The sequence below is a fragment of the Rhea americana genome, unplaced genomic scaffold (assembly GCF_003343005.1).
Source record: "Rhea americana isolate MKP2758 unplaced genomic scaffold, rheAme1 scaffold_1, whole genome shotgun sequence".
Lineage (NCBI taxonomy): Eukaryota > Metazoa > Chordata > Aves > Rheiformes > Rheidae > Rhea > Rhea americana.
The window spans coordinates 4875921-4899022 of record NW_028185038.1 but is presented as its reverse complement, the minus strand read 5'-3'; the positions used below and the strand labels follow the sequence as shown (position 1 = coordinate 4899022).

General features: G+C 42.2%; 1 protein-coding gene across 1 annotated transcript in view; it reads right to left on the bottom strand.

Moving 5' to 3' along the window:
• The window catches only part of LAMB4 (laminin subunit beta 4), a 46894-nt gene that overhangs the window by 15676 nt on the left and 8116 nt on the right, over positions 1 to 23102 (bottom strand). The window contains exons 6-23 of the mRNA XM_085297889.1: positions 22664 to 22727; positions 21881 to 22095; positions 20690 to 20810; positions 18771 to 18959; positions 17796 to 17975; positions 16302 to 16411; positions 14998 to 15077; positions 13827 to 13977; positions 12761 to 12892; positions 11608 to 11793; positions 10358 to 10479; positions 9474 to 9594; positions 8306 to 8483; positions 6433 to 6576; positions 5769 to 6000; positions 4414 to 4571; positions 2449 to 2673; positions 1098 to 1318 (exon numbers count right to left, since the gene is read on the bottom strand). Of these exons, the coding sequence (XP_085154015.1) occupies positions 1098 to 1318; positions 2449 to 2673; positions 4414 to 4571; positions 5769 to 6000; positions 6433 to 6576; positions 8306 to 8483; positions 9474 to 9594; positions 10358 to 10479; positions 11608 to 11793; positions 12761 to 12892; positions 13827 to 13977; positions 14998 to 15077; positions 16302 to 16411; positions 17796 to 17975; positions 18771 to 18959; positions 20690 to 20810; positions 21881 to 22095; positions 22664 to 22727 (2829 nt within the window). The remainder of the gene's footprint in view (positions 1 to 1097; positions 1319 to 2448; positions 2674 to 4413; positions 4572 to 5768; positions 6001 to 6432; positions 6577 to 8305; positions 8484 to 9473; positions 9595 to 10357; positions 10480 to 11607; positions 11794 to 12760; positions 12893 to 13826; positions 13978 to 14997; positions 15078 to 16301; positions 16412 to 17795; positions 17976 to 18770; positions 18960 to 20689; positions 20811 to 21880; positions 22096 to 22663; positions 22728 to 23102) is intronic.

Below are 23102 nucleotides of genomic sequence, written 5' to 3'. Positions count from 1 at the left end.
CACATTCTTTAAACAACATAGTTTATATATTATTTGCCCAAGACTCCCAAGTACTTGCAGTCATCTTCTTAAAGGCTGTGCAAACAAAATGGTTTTTGAGAGATGGCTTTAATATACTAATGTGAAAGGTTTTGTATGTTCCACTCTATATATGATCTTCAAGAACTCATCATGACTATTATCTGAGAGAGGATTTTTCCTCTGTAATTAGCAAAACAGATTAATTAATTYCTTATTTTTGCTGGAGCAAAGTACTGTTCTTGACAATACAACTTTTAACCATATGATACATTAACTGTAACTAAAAACCTCAAGGGTACATTATGTACATTGCTCTAAAAAATGTATTTTGGAATTTAGCTACTAAATTAAACTGCAGGGAATTTCAGTTCAGATAACTAGTACAACTCAGAAAAACAGTGATAGTTCTTTGAGATTAAGAGCTACTTTTCCTAGGAAAAATTGGAAAGCCACTAAATAAACTGAAACAAGCAGGAAGCATACTGAAAACAAAGCGTGTAGCAAGATCTTGGGATAAACTCCTGTTGCTAGGAAGTCAATAGCAAGACAGCTGTTGTCTCCAAGGGATCACAATTCCACTGCTGCATTCTGAAACACTCTTGTAGTTTTCTATATTTTAACCCATAGAAGTGCACAGAAATTAAACATAATAAACATACTCTTAACAGTATTATAGTTGARGCATCATTACTGTCATGGCCTCAGCTGTTACTTTATGAAAAGTAATGCTTAATACAACACTCACAAGACTCTCGGGTCCGAGACTGGACTTACTCCTTGCCTGTACATATGCTTGTGAGGCAGGTACCCCCCATGTGTCATTTTCTTACAAGGTATTTCCATGATCCACTTTACAAAGAAACATCTGGGCAAAGAGAACCTGCTTACAAGCAAGCTGCATCATCAGAACAGCACGTCTGACAGGTGACTCAAAGCAAGATCATTGTGCCAACTCCAAACTACCAGAGACTTGTGTTTTCAGAGAGTAAGACAAAAAAGTATTTATGAGAGAGTCCTGACCATGTCATGTCAAAATGCCACCACCAAGTTCCCAGAGAGCAGAATAATTTTCTTGCCTGGTTACACTGGTTATTTTGGGAATTTTGGGGGTTGCAGTCGCAGAGCTGACACCCTTTTCCACTAGCCATGCCCCAGTAGCCAGAGGCGCACTGGTCGCAGGTAATGCCCACCACGTTGGGCAGGCACGGGCAAGCTCCCGTGGCTGGGTCACAGACGCAGGCTTCGTTCCCAGCTGGGCACATGGCAGGGCTAACGCCTGCAAGATTGCACGTACATCCTGGGAAAAGAAGGACAATTACTATAGCAGATGATGATATAGACAGCTGATGACTATAGACAGCCGATGGACAATCAGAATGGTATATAAAGTGCATGCTATAGCTTTACTTCTAGTAAGCTTGAAAAAGTTTTTAATCTCATATAGTTTGTGTATCTTTCTGTGGTAGCTTACATATGGCTTTGAACAAACTTACTGTGAGCTTTTAATACTTTTAATACAGGCACAAAAAATTAAGGCCTACTGAATTTTGAATATTATTGGAATGAAATGTTAAATACGYTGAATAAGGAGGAGCTGATTTACAGCAGGCACTACGGAGCATGGGAAATGCCACTTCATGGTAAGCCAGCTGAGATGAGAAGTCTGCCTTGTGAGGGGACACAGCTTTTGCTAAACCATTTCTTACTGACATCGTCCAAGGATGAACAAGGAATGGGCCTGAACTGTGTTTTAGAGACCCCCAGAACAAAGCAGCTCCTTGAAACTACTTAGAGTTTTCTGGTCTGCAGAAATTAGACCCTCAGTCAGCTTCATTTGCGCAAATAGTTTTTGAAACTGAGAAACCTTGTGAAGAAACTTATGTCTTGAGTTTTCTTACTCTCCTTTCTGTTAGAAATGCTGACTTACTGACAGTGCCCTCAAGCAGTCTGTTAAATTGCCTGAACAGTCTCTTTCTAGCCATTTAATAAACACAACTGGTAAGTCTGGGAGYTCAGCAAGGGATCATCTGGTTAGCTGAGCATTGCTTAGCTGGCATCAACCAGCAATATGGATAAACAATTATCTTTGATTCCTTTAATTTTGATTCCTCCCTGAAAGGGCTGAATACACGCTTACTTTTCTAACAAAGAATTCCGACTTCATTTCACAGATGAGTGTTTCTGAGGAGAGATACTCAGTATAAGATTTAGCGAGACTTGGATGACAGTGATGGAATTTAATAGCTGCCATATTAATAGTTATTTGTATCACTAGATTGAAATGTGTTCATGACTCTCCGGTGCGTATCTGCTCCATTGGTCTCCTTTAGCTGTGCTGGCTCTAAAGGCTAACTTCTCCCTAYAGCATAATTTCCTTAAAACTTCTCTTGGTGGTAATATGCAGCTGCAATGCGGTTGCTTGCTTACTTCGGCAGTTCTGATCGACAGCAGAGCCAAAATATCCTGGTCTGCAGAACTGGCAGTTTGCTCCATGTGTGTTGTGTAAACACTTGATGCATTCTCCAGTGACCCTGTTACAGGACTCTGGGTCTGTCAAATCAATGTTGTTATTGCAGGAACACGGCACACAGTCAACCCCAAGGCTTCCTGGATTTTTGTAGAACCCACTAGGACATTCATCACACTGATTGCCTGTCAGAAAGGAAGGTAAAAACATTTGCTGGCTGATGGGAATTCAAGTGAAACATATAATTTTTAACAGTACTGTTAAAGGATTCAGACTGTCTGTTCGAATGTGCATTTCCAGTGAAAAATATTGACCTGTTTGACACTGTTGCACTTTAATCCTATAATCAGTTAAAATTCTCTCTTGTATGCTGCAAGCTGATGGAAATGCAATCTCCTCTTTTTTTTACCAAGGAAGTCCTTTCAGTGGGATTAAATAGACACTCCTTCAGACAACACCTCTGGACATCTTTTTCCAGTGAAGTCCTTCCAAAAGCAGTAGTAAGATTTGGGCCTTTCTGCAAGATTTTTCCCTGTGGCCAGGTCCCTCAAGGCCTGCAGTGTCATGGGAAAGGGGAGATGCCCTTTCCTGGAGTGACCAAGAGCCCAGCAGACCTTCCCGTAAGCCACCAGATGATCCTCCATGAGGTCAGACAAGTTCTGGGGTCTTCCCAGGCTCTCAAATGCTCTGTCCTAGCTCACTGGCACTACCGCTACATTTGCAGCTACCCCAACGCCCTCCCTGGTCAGGGGTACTCCTTCTATGCGTCTTGGGAACCTTTCTGGGGTAGACAGATGTCAGTGGGACCTTGTCCATTGGCTCTTCCTCAACCAAGGACTCTCAGCTCCTTTGCCTCAGATCCCAGGTACCAGAGCCTTTCCCGGTCTCCAAGGAAGTGAGCCTCGTGCCACAGAGGTGACTCAGAGCCTCGCTGGCAGTGATGAGAAGGAAGAAAGTCCAGAGCTGAGGACACTAGTAGTTTCTGAGGACAGAAGTCCCCTGGATAAGTAACAAGGATAATTTTAGCCCTACAGCAATTACTCAAGCAAAACTTCTCTTGACTTAAAAAAATAATCTGGCCTGAGGAAAGATGATAGTATTGGTTCAGATTTTAATTGTGCTTTTCATTAAAGTTTCCTTCCATCACTGGAGGCCTTTCCAGTGCCTGGCAGAAGAGAAATTATCTTTCAGTTTTGCCTTCAAGCTAAATCCAAGGGATTTTAAGAAATAGTGCTGCATCAGTCTGCAGCAAAAGTATCTGCATCTGAGATAGCTGAGCCTGGCATCCCTGCTTCCAAAGTGATCACGGAACAAAGAATCAATCACTTTGGGGGTGGTATCAAAGCAAGATTCTTCTGTATGATGAGAGAGTTTCTCTGATTAGGAAATCACATCAGATACTTTTGGTGCCTTATTCTTTTTAGTTTGGGMTTCTGGCACTTATTTTTCAGAGAAAATGAGCAACTGAAATTCTCCCCCTTTTCACCAGTACATTAATGTAGTGTAGTTGGAAAGGACTAGGTTTCCAGTGAACACCACTGGGACAGCTCAAAAGACCCAGAACAACTTCATGCCTCCTAATCATCTCCCTCTAAACATCCCAGACTCAGCAGCCAGTACTGGAGCCCATTTTTGCAAAGCTGGACACACACAATAGTTTCATCTAGGAATAAACAATACTTTAGATTAATTAATGGCTTCAGTACCTCCACATAGGTCAATCCATTGGTCAAATACTAATTGCAGAATTCCCACTTTTTCTCAGACAGAATTTCCCCACTCTATTTGAGTATATTTAGGCATTAACTTTTCTTATCTATTTTATTACCATTATCTCACTCAGTATTTTGGAGCAGAGGATGGTAACTTTTCTGCCTTGCATTAAAGTTAATATAATGAAAATCAAGCTTTCTTTTGCTTTGTACCTGAATATCCCTCGAGACAGTTGCAGACTAATTGTGCAGTCTGGGAGTCTTGGTAACAGGAATATGCAAAATACCTACTGCTGGTAGGTGCCTCYGGGCACATACAAGGGCGGCAGGGTTCTCTTTTGAGAGGATTTCCATAATAGCCATCCATGCACCTGTCAAGACAGGCAACACAAAGCAGCATGAATCAACAAACGCACCTTTCAGTCCCTGCTGGTGGATCAATTTGTATATATTTATAATTGATTTAACAGTCCAGGTCATTGTAACGTTGTCCCCACTAATTGGTACAGGAATATCCAGCTTTGAAGATGTTTAAAAATGTAGCATCAGAGCTGCATTCCCCAAATCTAGCAAAAAAGTTTAAAAAGTCGTATGATTTCTTTTCAAGAAATATTACTGAAGATTTTCACCTACTTTGGAACAAATTTAATCTAAATGGCAATATATATATATCACAATCACACATGTTCTGTATACATAGCTAAAAGCTGCAGTGTAAAAATTCTGTGTATTCATCTGTCACTGGCAGGTACACTGTTGTTTTTGCTGTGGGACCTGGAGCTCCTGTGGAGGCACAAGGCCACAAGTTTTTCACTCCTCCATTTTTAATCTATTTACCACGTACAAGCAACATAGTTATGGGCTATGTTGTCCAGAGCTGTCACAAGAAAAGCTCAGCAGKTTTCATGGGGAAATTCTCTTAATAGCGAATGAAAAGGTACAAACCAGCCAAACTAAACTAACCAGCTAWTCAATTTTATTCTGACATCCACATTGAAGTCTCTGATACCGCAGCCAGGATGTGGAACGGAAGAGGAACACTGAGCTGGAAACGTGTGCGAAAAGTCGTTTGCTGGTCACATGGAAAGGAGACGAACCAGCAAAGAGGGCATGTTTGTTTAAGCTCTTCAGAGGTAATTACAGGTATTAAAATGAGTATTCAGCACTAGTGTCGCCTCTTGGCAATTTGGAAGCTGGCAGGAGTCAGCCTATCCTGCACATAGCGCTTTGCACAGGTCTCCAGGCGCATGGCACTTTGACGCCTTGCACAACTCGCAGCAGGAGCCTGGTGCGGTGTTGTGCACACACCATGGCCCCGATCCCCCCAGATGGCTAAGCTGGCCCAGCACCTTACCACCCGCTTTTGCTGAACAATATGCACCTGCCATTCAGYAGCCAGGCCCAGTTTAACCCTCCTTTTATGCATGCATTTCCAGCTGAGGTCATTAACGCATTCACTGGGACTTATGTGGGCCCTGAGGCTGAAGCTGGGCTGGCCCCTGGCAAAACATATGTTTTAAAGCTCCACCACTGCTGGGCTGAGCCTTGCAGCAAACACCATCGCCTACCTTTCACAGTGGCTTCCAGCTGTAAACCCTCCACAGTTGAGACATGCTCCAGTCACCGGGTTGCAAAGCTCTGCGTGGCCATTACACGAGCAAGGGCGGCAGTTGGGAAATCCAAAATATCCAGCCAGACAGCGGCTGCAGCGCTGACCAGCAACCTCTCGGCGGCAAGAGCACTGCCCTGTCACCTGGTCACACAGCGTGCTCACTGAGCCGCGGGGGTGGCATTCGCATGCTGGAAAACACCAAAGGCAAAGCTGCATCCTGAAGGTATTCCCACCATGCTGGCCATCAGTGTGACACCTCTAGAATACAATGTTTCTCCACCCAGAGGTGCCCCAGGGATGGGTAAATTTGTTAGTTTTGTGGAAATATTTTGTACATCGCTTTGCGCAAAACAATGGATTCAAAGTCCTGAAAGTGTTGGTGTGCTTGAAGAGTCAGGTGCTGAAAGCTTTACAACTGAATACTTCAAAAATCAGTATTTAATCAAGTGTATTAAGTGCAATAGTTCCCTTTCTGCACCCCCTGCAAAAGTCAGCAAGTGCAAAGCCACCCAGAAGTCCGTAGGACAGAAGTCAGCCTTGCTCCTAAAAGCTCAAATGAAGTTGGCTGGAGGGATGGCAGAGCCTCCCCCGCTTTGTGGGGGTCACTGCTGAGTACTCACGGTAGCAGCCATGGAACCCAAAGCCGTAGCTCCCCGCCGAGCACGTGTCACAGCAGCGACCCACCACATTAGCTTTGCACTGGCACTGGCCCCCGAGTTTACTGCAGCTGGTATTCAGTGACCCGTGGGGATTGCAGTTGCATGCTGTCAACAGGAAAGAAAATCAGAACAGGTTTAGTTAAAAACAAAGCAAATTTCCAACCTTACTGATTCTATGATTCTATGAATTGAGTGTGACTGTTTTTGTACACTTGAGGTTTTCCACTTAAAAACGGGAAGGAAAGCACTTGACTACCTCACGAGTTCACTAACCACTGACAGACATAGCTTGGGTTATTTGATACTTTTGTATAAATGGTGATCATGTATCAGGCACCAGTACAAGTCTTGATGTCGGAGGTGTCACATTCAGCGTGTGTTGGGGATACGACAGGAAAGAGCATATAAAAATGTAGATCCAAATAGAGATATCCTGAGGTCCAGAAGTATTTGATAAATGTCTGCATCCAGCAGCAATGTTGGACATAATCTGCATACAACACTTAGCCTGCACCTGTGTATGAAGCCTGCTGCTTCTGGGCACCTTGGACTATCACTGCAAGTGAAGCTGGTCTGACAACTCAGAGGGTGTTTGTGCAGGATGCTCAGAGGCCGCTCCAGTTTCTGGTGCTCTGCCTATGCTACTGGGTGTCTGGAACTGTCTTGGGCTGCACCTCGTGTTCGTGTCCATCTCTCTCTAGGACACGCCAAACAGAACTGGGAGTGCCATTTTGTATATCCTCTGGCACAGAAGCCGCTGTTGTCACCAACCATGCAGGTAGCACTGAAATCATGTGACGTGAGGACTGGTTGCTGAGTCACAGAGCTGCCTCCCACCTTGCAGTGGGGCTCAGAGCACTGTCTCCCTGAGGACACCGAGTGCACGGCTACCTCCAGAAATAGGAATCCCCAAATCTCTCCTAGCTAGGGTCTCTAAAATAAAACTTCATTTTATTTCGCAGGACACCAACTCTATAAAGCCATGGGAATCACATTACTATGGAGACGAGGCTAATGGGGAGTCAGCACAGACTTAACATAAACAAGGGGCACTCTGTGGCTTCATAGTCATGACAATATTGCATCATGAGTGAATGAGTTTTAAAAATAGCCAAAACAAAGTAGAATCTATCAAGTCCATTGGAGGCAAGGCTCCTGCAAGGAGTTGGCCCTCAAAGGTGCCCAGAAAGGCACCTCATGTTAGTGGAAATACAAAGAAGCTCCACAGCTACAGATCCAGCATGGGAGAAGTCCACTTAGCTACAAGCTGTCTTTCCACAAGTGGGTCCAGGAGACTGCCCAGGGCTTCAAACCCCACCTGTCTCTGCCTACTTCTTAGGAGATCGGTGAGATTTTCTTTGTGAATCTCTTCAAGCAAGTAAGCTCGTGTACCATCCATGCCCTTGCATCCAGCTGGCCTGCTGCATCTGTGGCTGAGGGCTTAAAAACCCCTATGCCATTTTTGGGCAACCAGACAAGTACCAGCCAATGCTAACAGAAGAGCTAAAACTTACGTACTACTGCTTTGGCCATCTGGTGAAGCTGCATCTGGTTGTAATGTTCTTTGAAAAACACATGAGCACTGCCATGAGTCTCTACGCTCCACAAAGTCTATCACGTGTGACATACCAAGAGACACATACCACAGAAAGTTGTCTGCAGTGTGGGGTTCAACAGGACATATTCTGCATGTTCATACACACCACGTGCTGATAAGCTTCACCTACGTATACCGCCGCAAGCTGAAAGCTCACCAGTCAAAATATCCATCCTACATATCCAAGGTAAAATCATCAATTGTCCAGAATAACTATCTGTTCATGATGCTCCTTACCAACTGCTCCGTTATGAATACGAGCTGACAAGCTTGCTATGAGCCTCGCACATGCTTTGGGCAGGATATGAGGTCCAACTTCTGATGCAACTTCAATACAGTGGTACTTCTGGTACTCATCTAAATCTTTTTTACTGCATAAGTTCTCCACGGAGCTGATTCTGGGAATAAGTCCAAGCTTTGGCATTAAGAAAGAAAAGAAAATATTTGTGCTTAGATATGATGAAGACTAGAATTTCCCACATTCTCTTACTGTGCTCTGCATTGCAAGGACAGAGGCCTTGAGCACCACATTTTTAAATCTGTCACTCTGCTGTTCAGTCATCTAAATTCACATTTATTTGAAAGTTCTAGACATTCTCCGAGTTCTTCAAATAAAAGAGACTGTATATAAAAAAATCCAATTATAATAAGACCTCAGATGTATGCACAGAACTGGTTGTGCTGCTAAGAGGTACCATATTTATGACTCTGAAAGCAGTATCTGGCCAAAATTTGTACTTGCATTACTGAGATAGAGAAAAATCAGCTGAAGACTTTATGTCCAAGTATGGCCAGCCCTTGTCAAGTTCACTTCTACAGAAATAATTAGAGGAACAAATTTTAAAATATTTTTCAAAGGTCTCATGAGAAGCACCCAAAGCTAACACCCAGTTCCCAAATTCTTGGAAGCTTGGGAAATGTCTGGACCTGATTCCAGGGAAAGTGTAGATATGATTTTATTTTTCAGTGTCAGGGCCCATCTCAAACACAGCCATCATTTTTAATTAGAATTAGACAAATTGAACAGATTTTCAAAAAACACAGATGGATGAAGAACTGCATGAATGTATAGCCCTAACCACAGCACCTTCTCAGCCTACGTGGAATGTGCTCACAATAAATAAGCAACGAACAGAGGTTCATCTTCTCACTGACCATTAACACGTGCAACAACTGTGACTTATTAAGCTATTGTGGTATTGAGCCATCAAAATTAAAACATGAAATTCTTTCTTTCCATACAGAAACATGTAAACCCAGTACAAACAGGTAAGTAGAAGATGACTTTTCTGAATTTCTGATAAAACAAATTTATAAATGATTTTTAAATATTTTGAATGTCTATGTGAAAAAAATCAAACCGGTATAAATACAGTTTAAAGGGAATTGTGACAGAATTACTCACTGAGTCGATCAAGATGAATGATTTAACCTTTGGGTCAGAGGGAGATGGCTGAGAAAAATAAACATCCACAGAATATTCTGTTCCTGGCTCTAAACAGACTGGCCGTTGCAGAAGTGCGATTCTGTGTCGTGGAAACAAAGCACAGCTAAGGCCCGGAGTCAGGGGTCTCTCGGGAGAGCAGCACAACATGAGTTTATGGGGCATCATGAGCCGTCCCTCCTCCGCGAAGAGCAGCGAGGTCTCTCCCTGCCCACGTCCTGACACTGGCCCCGGAGCAAGCCCTGCTGCCGGACCCCCTCTGCTTCCTAAACGGGTCCCAGCTTGCAGGCTCCCATGTCACTGCCTTTGGGAAAGCTACTCGACTTCTGCCTCTCTCATTGCACACGATGACGTTGAACCAATATTGGCAGGTTTTATTCCACCAAGCAAAGGAGTTTGCAGCTCACTATTCATGTTCATCCTTTTCTGCTGCTGTTTGATCAAGAGTTCATCTCTTGAACCTTCCTCTCAGCTCCTTTCTGTTCTTTCCATAGGGGCAAACTGAAAATCTGGTTTTGAAAATAGGCTAGGACAGTGTTTTTAAATCAACATTCCCCTTTTATACTGAAAAACTTTAATTGGCTTTTTGCCAAAGCAACAACTAACCCCGGCAGAATCTAAGGCTGCTCCCCTTGCTCTGACAAACTTTGTCAGACTGAGGACTGAAGCATCAGATTCTTAGTTTATTCCTTAGGGCTATATGGTATAGTGGCTTGAGAACAAGAGGAAAGGCCATGTGTGTGTTTCAAATATTCTAATGCTCTTCCACATCTATTGCTCTGCAGTGTTTCAGTAAAAGATTTGTACACAGAAAATTACAGGTGTAAGGACAGGAACAGCCAGACCTTTTCACAGCTGGGAGAGCCAATGCATGTGACTCCTGTGAAATGGCCTTGTTTTTGCAGCGTTGACTTGACAAAATACCGGTGGGTTGAATGGCAACACTTGCTAGCCAGTCTTCTAAGGACTATAAACAAAGGAAAAAAGATTATAATCATTTTTCACACCTGAAAAACCCACTTTCTCCTTGCCATGGTTACTGAAAGCCAACTGAGTGACAGCACATTGCAGTGAGAAAACAGTTTTCCTCTTTGTTCTTTACAAGATTAAAAAAAAAAAAAAAAGTTAGATGTGAGAAATGCATTGTATTTGCCACGACTGATGCAATTACAGTGATGGAAATGGACTTCTGCTGGTGCAAATGGAAACAGTATATACCTCCACTCGCATCTAATAAAGAATAACAAGCATAAAAGACTTCGTAACAGGAGTCTTTAAAATTCAACTGTTTTTTCTAACTCTTACATAGAAAAATCTACATCAAATCAGCCTACTGCCAAATTATTCAGTGCCTATTTTCACATTTTAAGTAAATGGACTTGTTTGCCTCAGAATGATGTGAAAATAGCAGAGTGCAATAGGCAGAATGAGCATCTCGAATGGCTGAYTATCCTAGGAGGCTGAGATGGGAAAGAACCAGGCAAGTACAAATACTAGTAAAGATAAAACATTTGCATGTGTTTTTGAACATATGGGTTCAGTCTTGGATTTAGCTGGATCTATCTTAACAGATTTTCCTAGATGTGTCTTCATCATTGAGAAATTTGTCCAGGCAGAAAATAAGATTTTGGCTATTTTCCTACAATGTTCATACACCTCACAGCCCAGCTGGAGCAACTGAGAAGCTGGATGTCTGCAAAAGTCCTGGACAAACATCCAGGGTGTATGCACAGACCAGACAACTCCTGCATGTGCAAATATTCCTGCTTAGGAAATCCCGGCTAGAAATGCGGGATAGCCATCTAAAAGGAGCTGTATTTTGCATGTATCTGGTTTGTGCACAGAAGTCCAATCCAAGCAGGTAACGTAAGAAACTCCAGAAGATGAAATCTTGGCTGATAGCCAGAAAATATTTGTCATTCTGTTTTTTTTTTTTTTAATAAAAGTGGAAAGAGTTAAGGGGATTGGCAGAAGGCATGTTATTTCTGCCTTGATAAGATGAAAAGGCAGAAATTTTAACTCTAAACACGAGCACGAGGAGTTGCCATGTCACATTACCGGCAAAATAGACCCTGCGTGGAGACATCACAAGTACCTCAGGCTCATAACGGATGATGATATCGAAGTCCATAGCAAAGGGAACGTTGTTGACTGTAAATCTCAGCCCGGCCCCCCGGGGAAGGCGGGCGAAGCCGGGTCCCGTCCACGTGACGGGCCTGCCGGGGCTGGGCTGCCGGAGAACAACCGCCGCCGCGGCGCTCCGTCCGGGCGGAAGGGTGCCCTGTAAAGACACATTCACGTTTCCACCAACAAACACAGTCAAGTTACAAAAACACAAATTCAGAAAAAAGAAAGGATTTTTGCCATGTAATTTCCTTATTTCTGCCGTTTGTTTAATTTTCTGAACGTACTCTAGGTTTACACTGCAAGAGCTCTCAAGTGCAAGAAAATAAGGGGCACTTACAAAGAAAACTTCCCATAGCTTTGCAATGACAGCAGTGAGAGCAACTAGACTAACCCATCAATCTCTGTATGTTTGGCATCTCCAAGCATTCACATTGCAAACCTTAAAAGGATTAAATTCAACTTTGTATATGGTTGGACTTTCATTACAAGCATTTGTATCTGTGCAATACGATTTCCCCTCAGAAATACTGGAAATTTATTCAGACATATTTTAAAATAGAGATAATTCTATTTAGAAAACACATGTGCATGTGCCTACATGTGTACAGATGCATACATCTTCTAGGTAGAAGTAGCGTTATTTTAAAAAAGAGTTTAAAAGACCTTTCTGTTTTAGAATTAAGTATGGACATATTTTTCAGTACAATTTACATTCCATAAATATCAATGCTTACAATGACAAAGCTGACAATATTTAAGTACAGTAGGTACCATGTAATCGTCTAAGTACAGCTTGGACGTCGAAAACATCTTTCACACACACAAAAGCCTTGTTTTCATGGGGGCTCTTCCCTCCTCAACAGTTCCTTGAAACTGCCCCTACAGACTGCACCAGGCATAGCAAAATAAGCCTGCCTGTGGGAATTATAAAATTTCTAGCCCAACTGTGTAACAAAAATTTATTTCATTTGTATCAGAATTGTAATATCTAGAACTGTGAATTCCATATGCTCAGGCACTGCTGGTTTAATGCATTTCCTCGCCCAATCTTTTCTAGCAAAACTGTATTTTAGTATTTGGTGTAATCTTTTGTTTAAATAACTATTTCAGCACCAATTTACCTGTTCCAGTCCTGCTTTTCTTACACTTTGTTTCTTGCTCCTGTTTAATACAATCTTTCCATTTTCTATTGTGAACTCATATCCTTGCTTTTGGAAATAGATGTCACACCTTGGAAGAGCTGTTGGTTTAACCTAAAAACCAAAAGTAATGAGGGAGGGGACAACATTGTCTGAACCATTTTGAAGGGTAAGCATCTAAGCAAAAATCCACGTTTGAAAAACAAGCTCTGTTTCCTGCTGGTGAAACTCTACAATAGGGCCCAGCATTGGCTGGAAACATTTTTCACTCTGTTTCAATTAACTTGTACTTCCGCTCATAAGCTATGTCCCAGACATCTGTTTTCCTTTTCATTACTGGACTGATTACTGGTCATGATTATAGCTAAATATTTTCGGATGTGATCTGCAAATAAACATTTTTTTATTATCCCTTCTCTATAGCTTCTGGACAACACATCAGAGAAGAAACATTAGTAAAAATGTAGGCAGCAGAAGGGATACATTCCAGCAAGGTCAGACTTATACTCCGGATGGAGAGCAAATACACTAATTTTGCAACTAGTAAGAATAAGTGCTCTCCAAACATTATGAATGGATGCCAAATTCCTGAGGAAATTGGGCTCTAGTCGGTGCTATGATGCAAAGCAGCAAGAATGGAGCCCAATGGATCAGAGAGGAATTTGGTTCTTCCCTCTGTTGGAATTTCCCGGAAATATCACAGTTTGTGATAGCTCCTCCTGGAACTGTTGGTAACTCAAATACGTCTTCTAATTTAATTAAGTAAATTAATTGCTCTAATTTATACTAAACCAGCCCCCATCTGAGGAGCAGAGGGACAGCTTTGCACGTGGCCACACCGTATTGCAGTGACTGTTCCCTGGTGACCGCCTGACAGTTCAGGTGCAGTCATGTCCATGGAAACAGGGATGAATTGATGAGGGCTGAGGGACCTGTTCTGTACCTTCCTGCTACAGAGCAGCTCTGGCTGCCCCCCTGAGCTTTGGCTCCTCTGCAACCACCATATGGATCTCCTCTCAGTTCAACACCTAAAAAGCATACAACCTACCAAAGGTGCAGACCCAGAAAGGGGCTTTGCATCCTCAGCTTCATAAATGTAATAATCCAGGGGTAAAAAGAAGTAGCCTGAGGCTGGTTCGTTACACTGGCGGCTCACGATGTTGGGGAGACACGTGCACTGACCATCCTTTGGTGAACACCTAGGGTAAGAGTTGTAAAGGAGGGATATGACAGTGTAAAACATCTGGGTCSTCTGACTGTAAAAGGAGCTAAATTCCACCTTTGTGTCAGCTTTGCTTTGTTTCTTTCACCACCAGACTGGATTCCTTTTTCCTACCACTGACCATCTGCTTCCTCTCTCTGATGCTGGATTTAGTTAATGCTACTTTTTCATCACTTAAGAGAGATGTGACAGGCTCTTTCTTTTTCTGTCCATTCCATAACCTGCAGCACAGATTTTTTTTTTCTTGAGCATATGTTACTATCTATTATTATATCTATATTATCTATTATTATATCTATGTATATTACTTTACCTATTACTATTCTTAAGACTCTCTCACCTATCAATTTTAGAGACAGCATATTAGATCAGGAAGCTTTTTGATTTGATGCAATCTGGTAATGTTCATATACTTACATTCTTATTTAACACCTTTGATATTGGCTAACTATGATTTAGCACACACTGAGCATATTGAGGAATTGTCCTATGGGATCAGATTATATGATCCTATATCTGAAATGTAACAATCAACGATCTGAATCCTGGAGAAGCTCAGCTGGCATAAAGTTTGTTTCTAAAGTGATACCTTTTGAACAGGAGCCCAATACCTCTGAAAAAAAAAGGTATTTCTAGCTTCTAAAGTGGATGCTGGAAGCTAAGTTAAAAATGTCACCCCTAATTTACTGCTAATTACTACTAATATTAGAGCTTCTGGTTCTCTCAAACTAGATGATTTGTATTTTTTTATTAAACTTATCTTAACCCTGTGTGATTCAAAGTTGACTTCAAAAGAAAAAAACATAAATTCCCTTTAAAATCACAAATAAGTTTCCAGGATCCCAACACGACTTTATAGTGTTTTTACATGCCAAAATTATGTCTTTAGTCTATTTTCCCATTTGTACTGAGACTGTATGAAACTAATCAGAAAGTCTAGCCGGAGAATTTATAAAACCAAAACCAAGAAAAAACTTCAAGGAGAACATTAACTTACAAATTGCTCTGGGATCCCCCAACGTCACAGTCGCATGGAGAGCAGCCGTGCAAGCTCTTGCCAAGGCCCCAGTATCCTAACTGGGATATAAAGAAAGCAAAGGATTTTTTATAGAAAATATTTAAGTATGTGAAGCACAAGATAATTTACTTCCCTGGATGAACACTCCTCTGCAGCTATGATGCAAGGGAAGTTAATATACGTGTGTGTTACTAATGCTCAGGTTCTGAAAGACAAAACTGCTGTGTAAGCCCCACCACCCTGTCCACGGAGCAAAGTATGTCTCCCACGTCCAGCCCCTTTCTTTGCACAAACACATTTTTTTGCACTTTTTGCTGTTTCTTCTACTATTTAAAACTGTTTTAATTCTGTACGTAGATAAAATAAGCTCTGAGTCCTTCACTCTCAGAGTCCTTCRCGCCTGTGGACCGTTCCTGGCTGCCTGCCTGTGCTAGGCCAGGTGACACTGCGAGATTGCTTCTGTTACCTGATCACACAGGTGCCCAGACACTGCAAGAAGGGCCAAGTTTTTGCTCATTTGTCCAATCAAGCTGCGCTGGGAACAGCAGAGATGGTTTGAGCTTTTCCTTCCCTTTCCATGAGTGCTGCTCCTAGTGCATTTTGACTGCACAAATGTTCACAAACAGTAAAAACAGAAGAACCACATACGTTATTGCAAAATAGTCATAAAGTTATTTTGAATTTTGACTAAGCCTAATTTTCCGGCTATGATGTTCCTTCAATGTTCCCTTCATAATGAAAGAAAAAATGCTACAAAATGCCAGTTAGGATATTGTCTGCAAATACTTAGAGAAAAGCTAACTCGACATCTATTCCTGCCTTTCCCTGCAGGCTCACTCCCACGGTAGCAGTAGCTCATCTCCCAAAACACAGTGGAATCCTTATTTTCACACTCATCGTTCCTTCCCACATATAGTCTGTTGAGGACAGGCTTGGAGTGGAGAATTTAAAGCCATTTACAGGGAGAGCTGAGGCTCTGCCTGGTTTCATCACCTGAAGGCTCAGTCCTGTTGCGTGAACACAGAGTAAAGCCAATGCAAACACTGCCAAGGGCCAAAATCTTTGAGCTGCACGTGCTACAGTGGAGAGACTTCCTGCATTTTCATATTCCTTCTAATTCTAAAAGCATAAGAAATGACATAGCACACACAGAACATATGCCTTCTTCTCCTTTGATGGTGGGCAAAGCCCACCAGGAGGCAGGAGAGGGGAGCAGAATCTTCTAAAGCCATAGGAATCAAGATCCAACGCAATGTAACACAACAACCTGTCTGAATACATACAACACATTTTTCACAGCGTCGCCCGGTGGCATATCGCTGACAGAGGCACTTTCCAGTCACAGGATCACAGCTGGAGAAAGGCAAACTGCCAGAGGGATCACAGTTGCAGGCTGCAAGGGAAGAAACGCGCGGTTACTTCTGTGGGCGCCGCTGAGAGCAGCACAGCTGGCATTTGCTTTAGATGTGGCATCGGAGTGACAGGCAGTCTCCATCCTTCAGATAAATAATCTGCAGATTGACATCCCTTGACATCCCACAGCAACCCGATTGTTTGGGGAGGATGGACCTTCTCCTTGGTGGGAACCTCCTGGAGGGGAGCAGGGAATGATTGGCAGAAGTCTGGTGCAGTGATTTTCTGTGCATCCCTGCATGCTGATCCTCACATTTTGTCCACAAATTCAGGGTGAACACAAATTCTCCTGAGCAGGAGAAGGTGTGTTTTTCAGTGAATCTCATGTCTGGCTGCAAGTTCTCAAGACAAGCAGTCAGTAGCTTTCTCATTCCCCTGTCACTTCAGTACTATGCATGAAGAGCCCCAAAACACTGCCTAAAAATCTAGAAACCAAGCAGAGGGGGCAAAATATATCATGGTATTATTAAGTAGAAGGAGCATTCATACTGAAGGTTTGTTTCAGGCCAGGTGGATTTCTCTCCATTTTATATTAGTTATTTTTTGAGCATGGAACCTAAAATGAGTGGAATATGTGGATTTGGATGGTATTTCCATTTCCCTCTTCCTAAGAAGTACATTTGCTTCCTGATGAATGGCTTCCAGATGCATTCAAAAGAACAGTTCAGACCACGACTTCCCAGAAAGAGCCATATGTATTTTCTGTAGACGCTAGTCTTAGTTGCTGGGAACCTTAAGGAGCAGCAAGCAGAACATTACAGCACTGGCTCTATCACCCAAAGTGCAAAGAATGGTGTCAGGAAATGTTTACATCAAGTTATATCCTGCGCCTACCCTGCATAGTTTGTGACACCTTTGCTGAGAAGTAAGCACTGAGAAGTGAAATCTGGGTAAATGAGCTGGCCTCGGTCTCCCCACCACTGCAGCTAGATCGTTTCTGAGGCTGGGGCTGGGCCACTGACACTGCACTGAGCTGTGTAGAGTCCAGATATCCTCAGAGTGATTCCTGACATTGTTTCCATGGCTATCAAATCATCCTTATGCTGATTTTGATTATAAAATAACATTCATGTGTCTTAATCTCCCTTTTCAATGAAATTACCTATTTAACAATCCTTCTATTAATAACATTCTTATCTTTTATAATATACCATGTGTTCTGCAAGTTATTTTGTATCTTTTCAGTGCTGATAATCTTTGCCTTCCTCGGGAATTTATTGCACCTGACATTAAATTACAGTAGGCAACTGGGCATTTTGTAAAGCAAGTAGTATCTACGCGTTAGTGTGTGCTTCTATGGGTTCTATTACCTTAATAGTTTAAAAACGCTTTGGAAAGAAGAATAAAAGAGTTGGTTTACATACGCTGGCAGCCTAGAGGGTTGTTGCCCCTCAGGCCATAGTAGTTTGGCCTGCACTTGTCACAGTGGACTCCCTCCACGTTCTCCTTGCAAGGGCATCGACCAGCAGTAGTTCCCAGAGCAGGGTCTGTGTGGCTCTCACACAGGCCATCATGCAACGTGCCTTCTGGGTCACAGTCACAGGCTACACAGGCAGTCAAGGAGACATAAGAAACCCATATTTAGATATAAGCTTGAAATAGCTATAAGGTTGCAGAGGAATACCACACATGAGCCACCTCCACAAAGCTAGTCTGAGTTGTCCACGGCTGAATTATTTCCCCAAATCATTGGATTAAATAGGAGACACTAGTTTTATTAAGCATTCCATTTTTCCCTAAGGTAATAATCATTTCTCAGAGCAGAGCTAATATCTACCATACCTCTCCCCCTGGTAATCTTCCCCTCTGCTCCTTAAAGGCTTTTCACTCAAAATGGCCAATCAATTATTACAACTAAATTATACTCCAWGCATTTTTCCCATGCTATATTAATACTGAATTTTGCCCATCTTTCAGAAGAAGGGTTTGCATGCCTGAAAGTTTATTTTTCCCATATATGGCACTTGCTCTAGCAAAAAATACTACTCGTCCCATCATTTATCACCTCTTTTATAATCCATGACTATCACAGAAGCAACAACACTATTGCTATGCATGTTTATATTGAAGTTGTTTAAGAAAGATGACATCTCTGCTGGATTTCTAAGCTCAGTTGAGCAATGAGTTGAAAGTATGCAGCTCCTTTCGTAATGTTTGTTTAAGGATGCTGTTATACAGTTACTGTGTAACATAGTCTGGATGTAATAGGTTTGTTAACATTTTTACAACTGTATTAACATTTAAGCATAGCGATGCAATGGGGTTCAGAAGGTAGCAAAGAAAACTGGAGCCAYCCCTTTCTGAGCCATTCTTAAAGACACTAAAAAAGGGAAGCTTACGCAGGCACGCGTGAGGGTCTGAGATGACTTTGAGTGGATCTTGGTAAAAGAAGAGTTTGCACTGATCACAGTGTTGCCCCATGGTATTGTGTTGACAGTCTTCACAAACACCACCGCTGTCACCACCATTGGCCTGGTACACTGCCATGTCAAAGTGGCACCTGTCAGAATGGCCATTGCATTTACACTCTGAAACCAAAAATACTCAGTGAGATATTTTGCACTACACTTCTTTCTATGATCTTGCCACCATTATTGTCTACCATTAATACAGAGCTACTTGTTACTAGTATGATATTTAGTGCCCCAGGAATGCCAGCAAGATTATTGCCTTCTAGACCAAGTGCTTTACAGCTGTGGGATCACCAAGATTTTCCAGCAAACTCAGTGTCCAGATTCTGCAATGATGCTAGCATTTACATTCAGCAAATTTAGTAGCTTTGGTGCTGTCAACAAGTTTTATCTGATTTATATGCTCTAGGGTAGCATAATAATGGCAAGATTAGGGGCTAATTGAAAACAAAATGAAGCATATGACTGTGGAGAATCTTTACAGAGAAGGAGGAACAAGAACAAAGTGAAGAGAACTAATTCTCTTGGCTGTAAAAGTTAGCAATCTGCACAGGAGGTAGTTCTGAGTCATTTTAAAGCTGACTTGGGTACATATGCGTGCTTTAAAGCATAAACCAAGCAGTTAAATAAGCCAGCAGTGTGAACATAACAGAAGGCTCCAGGTATTTCACTTGGGGCTGATGTTAGCATGAGTGGCACCATTTCACCCTCTGTTAATCCTAGCTGCCAGATCGTGCAAGAAACTCTGGGAATGTCCAATCCTGCCTCAAGGAGAAGAACCTTCTGCCTGGCTTGGTCTGCATTTCCTCACCCACAGAGGACAGCAGCATCCACCCATAAAACACCTCAGCACCACCCTTGGTTAGAGGAAGAGGAGTCAGGGCTGCTGCTCTTCGCTCTTCCTCTTTCTCTTCTCCTCTAGCAGAAAACGGCATGTTGGTGACACCATCTCTGGGGAGGGGAGAAGAAGGCCCTGCCAACATCTGCACCCAGGAGGGGACATTTATCACACTGTGCCAACAGCCTGTGTTATACTAAATTGGTGCAGTTTGATCTCAGCAGTGCATTGCAGTCAGGAAGCTCCTGGAGTGGAGCCAAAACTGCCTGACTTACTCTAAATTAGTGGGAGCTGGCAACATCGCACTTGGCAAATGCATCCAAATACACATATTTTCTGGATCAGGTGTAGGTCAAAAACAGACCTCCTTTTCCAATAAAAAGGCTCTGTCTGAAATCTACGATTTTGTACTTTTGCAGCTCTGATACCACATACGTATCAATGATGATTCATTATTCTGCACTAAATTTTGGTTCACATAACTTACTTGCTGACAAAAAAGAGCAGTAAGATAAACTATTCTATCACATATTCCTGCATAGGGAATTGGAGACTTATGACCAAACCCAAACTTGAAAAAATGTCCACACTGACAAATGTGGCTGATAGTAGTGAACACTGTCTCATCAAAGAAAGAGCTCACTGAATATTTGTTATAGACTCTGATATATTATTTTTGTAGTCCTACATTATTCATACTGTGGAAATAAATAATTCAGCCTTGTCTTTCATTTACAAGAAAGACCTCATGCTAACCAACGAATGATCCTTTTAGCATTAGCTATCTTTTCCTGTTTTTATCATCTTTTTATGAAAAATAAGAATGGGAAACAGCTCTTTTTCTTGTAGGGCAACTTGGCACTCATGGACACATGAATCCCTCTATGTTTCTAGACAGGGACATAGAAAAGCTTCCCTCCCAGAAACTTGGCCATCCCATTAGGCATTGCACTGGGATTGTAACCCCCCCCCCTCTGTGCTGAGAAGGGAGAGCGTGTGTTGCCCTTACGTTTGCAAGCATTAGCTTGGGCCCCTTCAGCTGGCCTCCAGGGAGCATCATTGTAGAAATCTTTACATCTTTCACAGGACACGCCAGCCGTGTTATGGTGGCAGATGCATCTCCCATGGACCTGCAAAGGCCGGGAAGGGAAAACAGAGGAGAGTTTTCTTTAGTTTTATGGAATTTGAAGGGGAAAATAAAAAAGTATCCTTCTCTCTCCCAAAATGAAACAGATAGATGTGTATCAAAATGATGTTTTCTTCCTCCACATGTAGAACTTCTGCTATGACAGAATCAGATTTTGCTGGTCTTSCATCTTAGAACAATTTTTTTTTAGTATGTCTGCAGGAATATTCTGTTCCTGATGGCTTTAGTCTCCATTAAGTAACAAATTTTAAATGGTTAATCTTTCTCTACTGATGCAAATTTCAACACTACAAAACGGACACGAGCCTCCAGCTGGACTCCTAAATCAAATTATGGCATTCCAGGGACTGCACCTGTATTCATAAAATGGTTATAAGCCCTCCCGTGTTTCCTGAACTATGATAAAATGATCATGTGTCAAAACACTCAAGTAATATTCTGCCTGTGGTATGCCAGCAAAATCAGGGAAATCCAAAGCTCTTTGGCTCCCTCAACCGACAAAATTTTTAGTTTCTCTGTCTCTCTCCTCACGTCTCTATATTGACATATGTATCTTCCAGGGGGAAAAAAAATACTTGTTCCCACAAGGAAGAAACTCATGATCACGTTGCTGATTTTTTTAATAAGCTATTTTTCACAAGCTAGCTTTGCATTGCCAGATTTACTTTGTGCTGACGTCTCCTTTTACTGCTGCAGATCCAGCTGCAGCGAAGGAATGTGCCCAACGAGTAGCCATTCAAGCCTGCGCATAGCACCAGCTACTTACTGCATTATATTTGCACCATTACAGCTCTGGTATTTTGATGCTATCATCAACACATCTCCTCTCAGTTACTTTAGAAACACCACACTCATGCCAACAAAGGGACAAATTCTGAGCAATCTGTCCTAGAGTTTAAAGGACGAAGCTGTATTGAAACATTTTACAATGTCAAGTTGTATATGATCAATCCAAGGACCACCAGAGACCTCCCTTCTGCTCCCCACCACCACCTCTTCCTCCGAAATACCAGCAAGGGCCTGTCCTTGTTGGAGAGGACTTTGATGACGCACCATTCCAGACTGATGGGAAACATCTCCCCACAGGCTCTCTATAGGATCACACTGGCTGGCGTGACCATTGCAAAAGCAGCTGCCACGCACGACCATTTCATAGACAGAGTAGTAATACTTCTCAAGGGGATCATTGTGCCTTCTTCCAAGCAGAGCATCCCCAAGGGTGTGGAGTTTAGTAAAATTTATCCTTAGGTTTGTCATAGTAATGAGCTCTGAAAGAAAAGAAAAGAAATTGAGAGCCCAAACTACTCTAAATTCTGTATGCTTGAAAATAAACAGAGTCAAATTTTCTTGGATAAATCATTCAGAAATTCCCTCATACTGAAGAAATCCAGTTAATACAGTCTGATACTGGTCCAGCTCCTCAAGATCAGTAACCCACAGGGTGCCGGAGAATAGACCCCGCTGGTGGCATACAGGTGTTTAAGCATTAGCATCCTCCCTGGCATGGTTCTGGCTTGGACCAAACTGCATTTTGCCAGCACCTGGGTGGGTTCATGTATGGCTCTGGGATTGTCCTAAAAGGCAGTATGGATTAGGCCACCCTGATGCCAGGAAGATTAATAATTTATTTCTATGGCTGTGAGCTGTGCCATTTGCCCTCAAGACCAAAGAATAAGACTGGCTTATTTTATTCACTAACAMAGATGTCTACTTAAGATCTTTATATACCTAATTTGTAGCATTACTGATTTACATCGCTGAGCATTTGACCCTTTCAGTACACAAAACAAGCAACATCAGCAAAATATCTCTGGAGAAAACCCAGCCTGTTCATACCTTGGATATATGGCACATACGGATTTTCTATTTCAAAGCTGGGATCCAAAGCTTTTAAGACAACCTGCAAAAAAATTTAATATATCTCTAAAAATCACACAATATTTTATGAATTTGACTTTATTAATATTATTAATATATTAATATAATAATAAAAACATCATTAATTAATATTTGTTAATCTGTCACCTGAGACCCACTCATTACTGATGCCACTTTACTGATCCCAYAGAAAGAAAAACAGGGCTGTGGCCTTCATCCAGCAAGTGCTCTCACCCTGTCCAGTATGGCTTCGAAGTGAGGCAAAAAAGACCCTTTGATGGAGTGATGTGTCAGGAAAAGCCTGATGCAGAGAGCAGGGCCAGCTGGCTCCCACCAAAGGGATCAAGGACAAACCCTTGCCATAGCAGCAGAAGTTGATGGGGAGCCAAGATTTCTT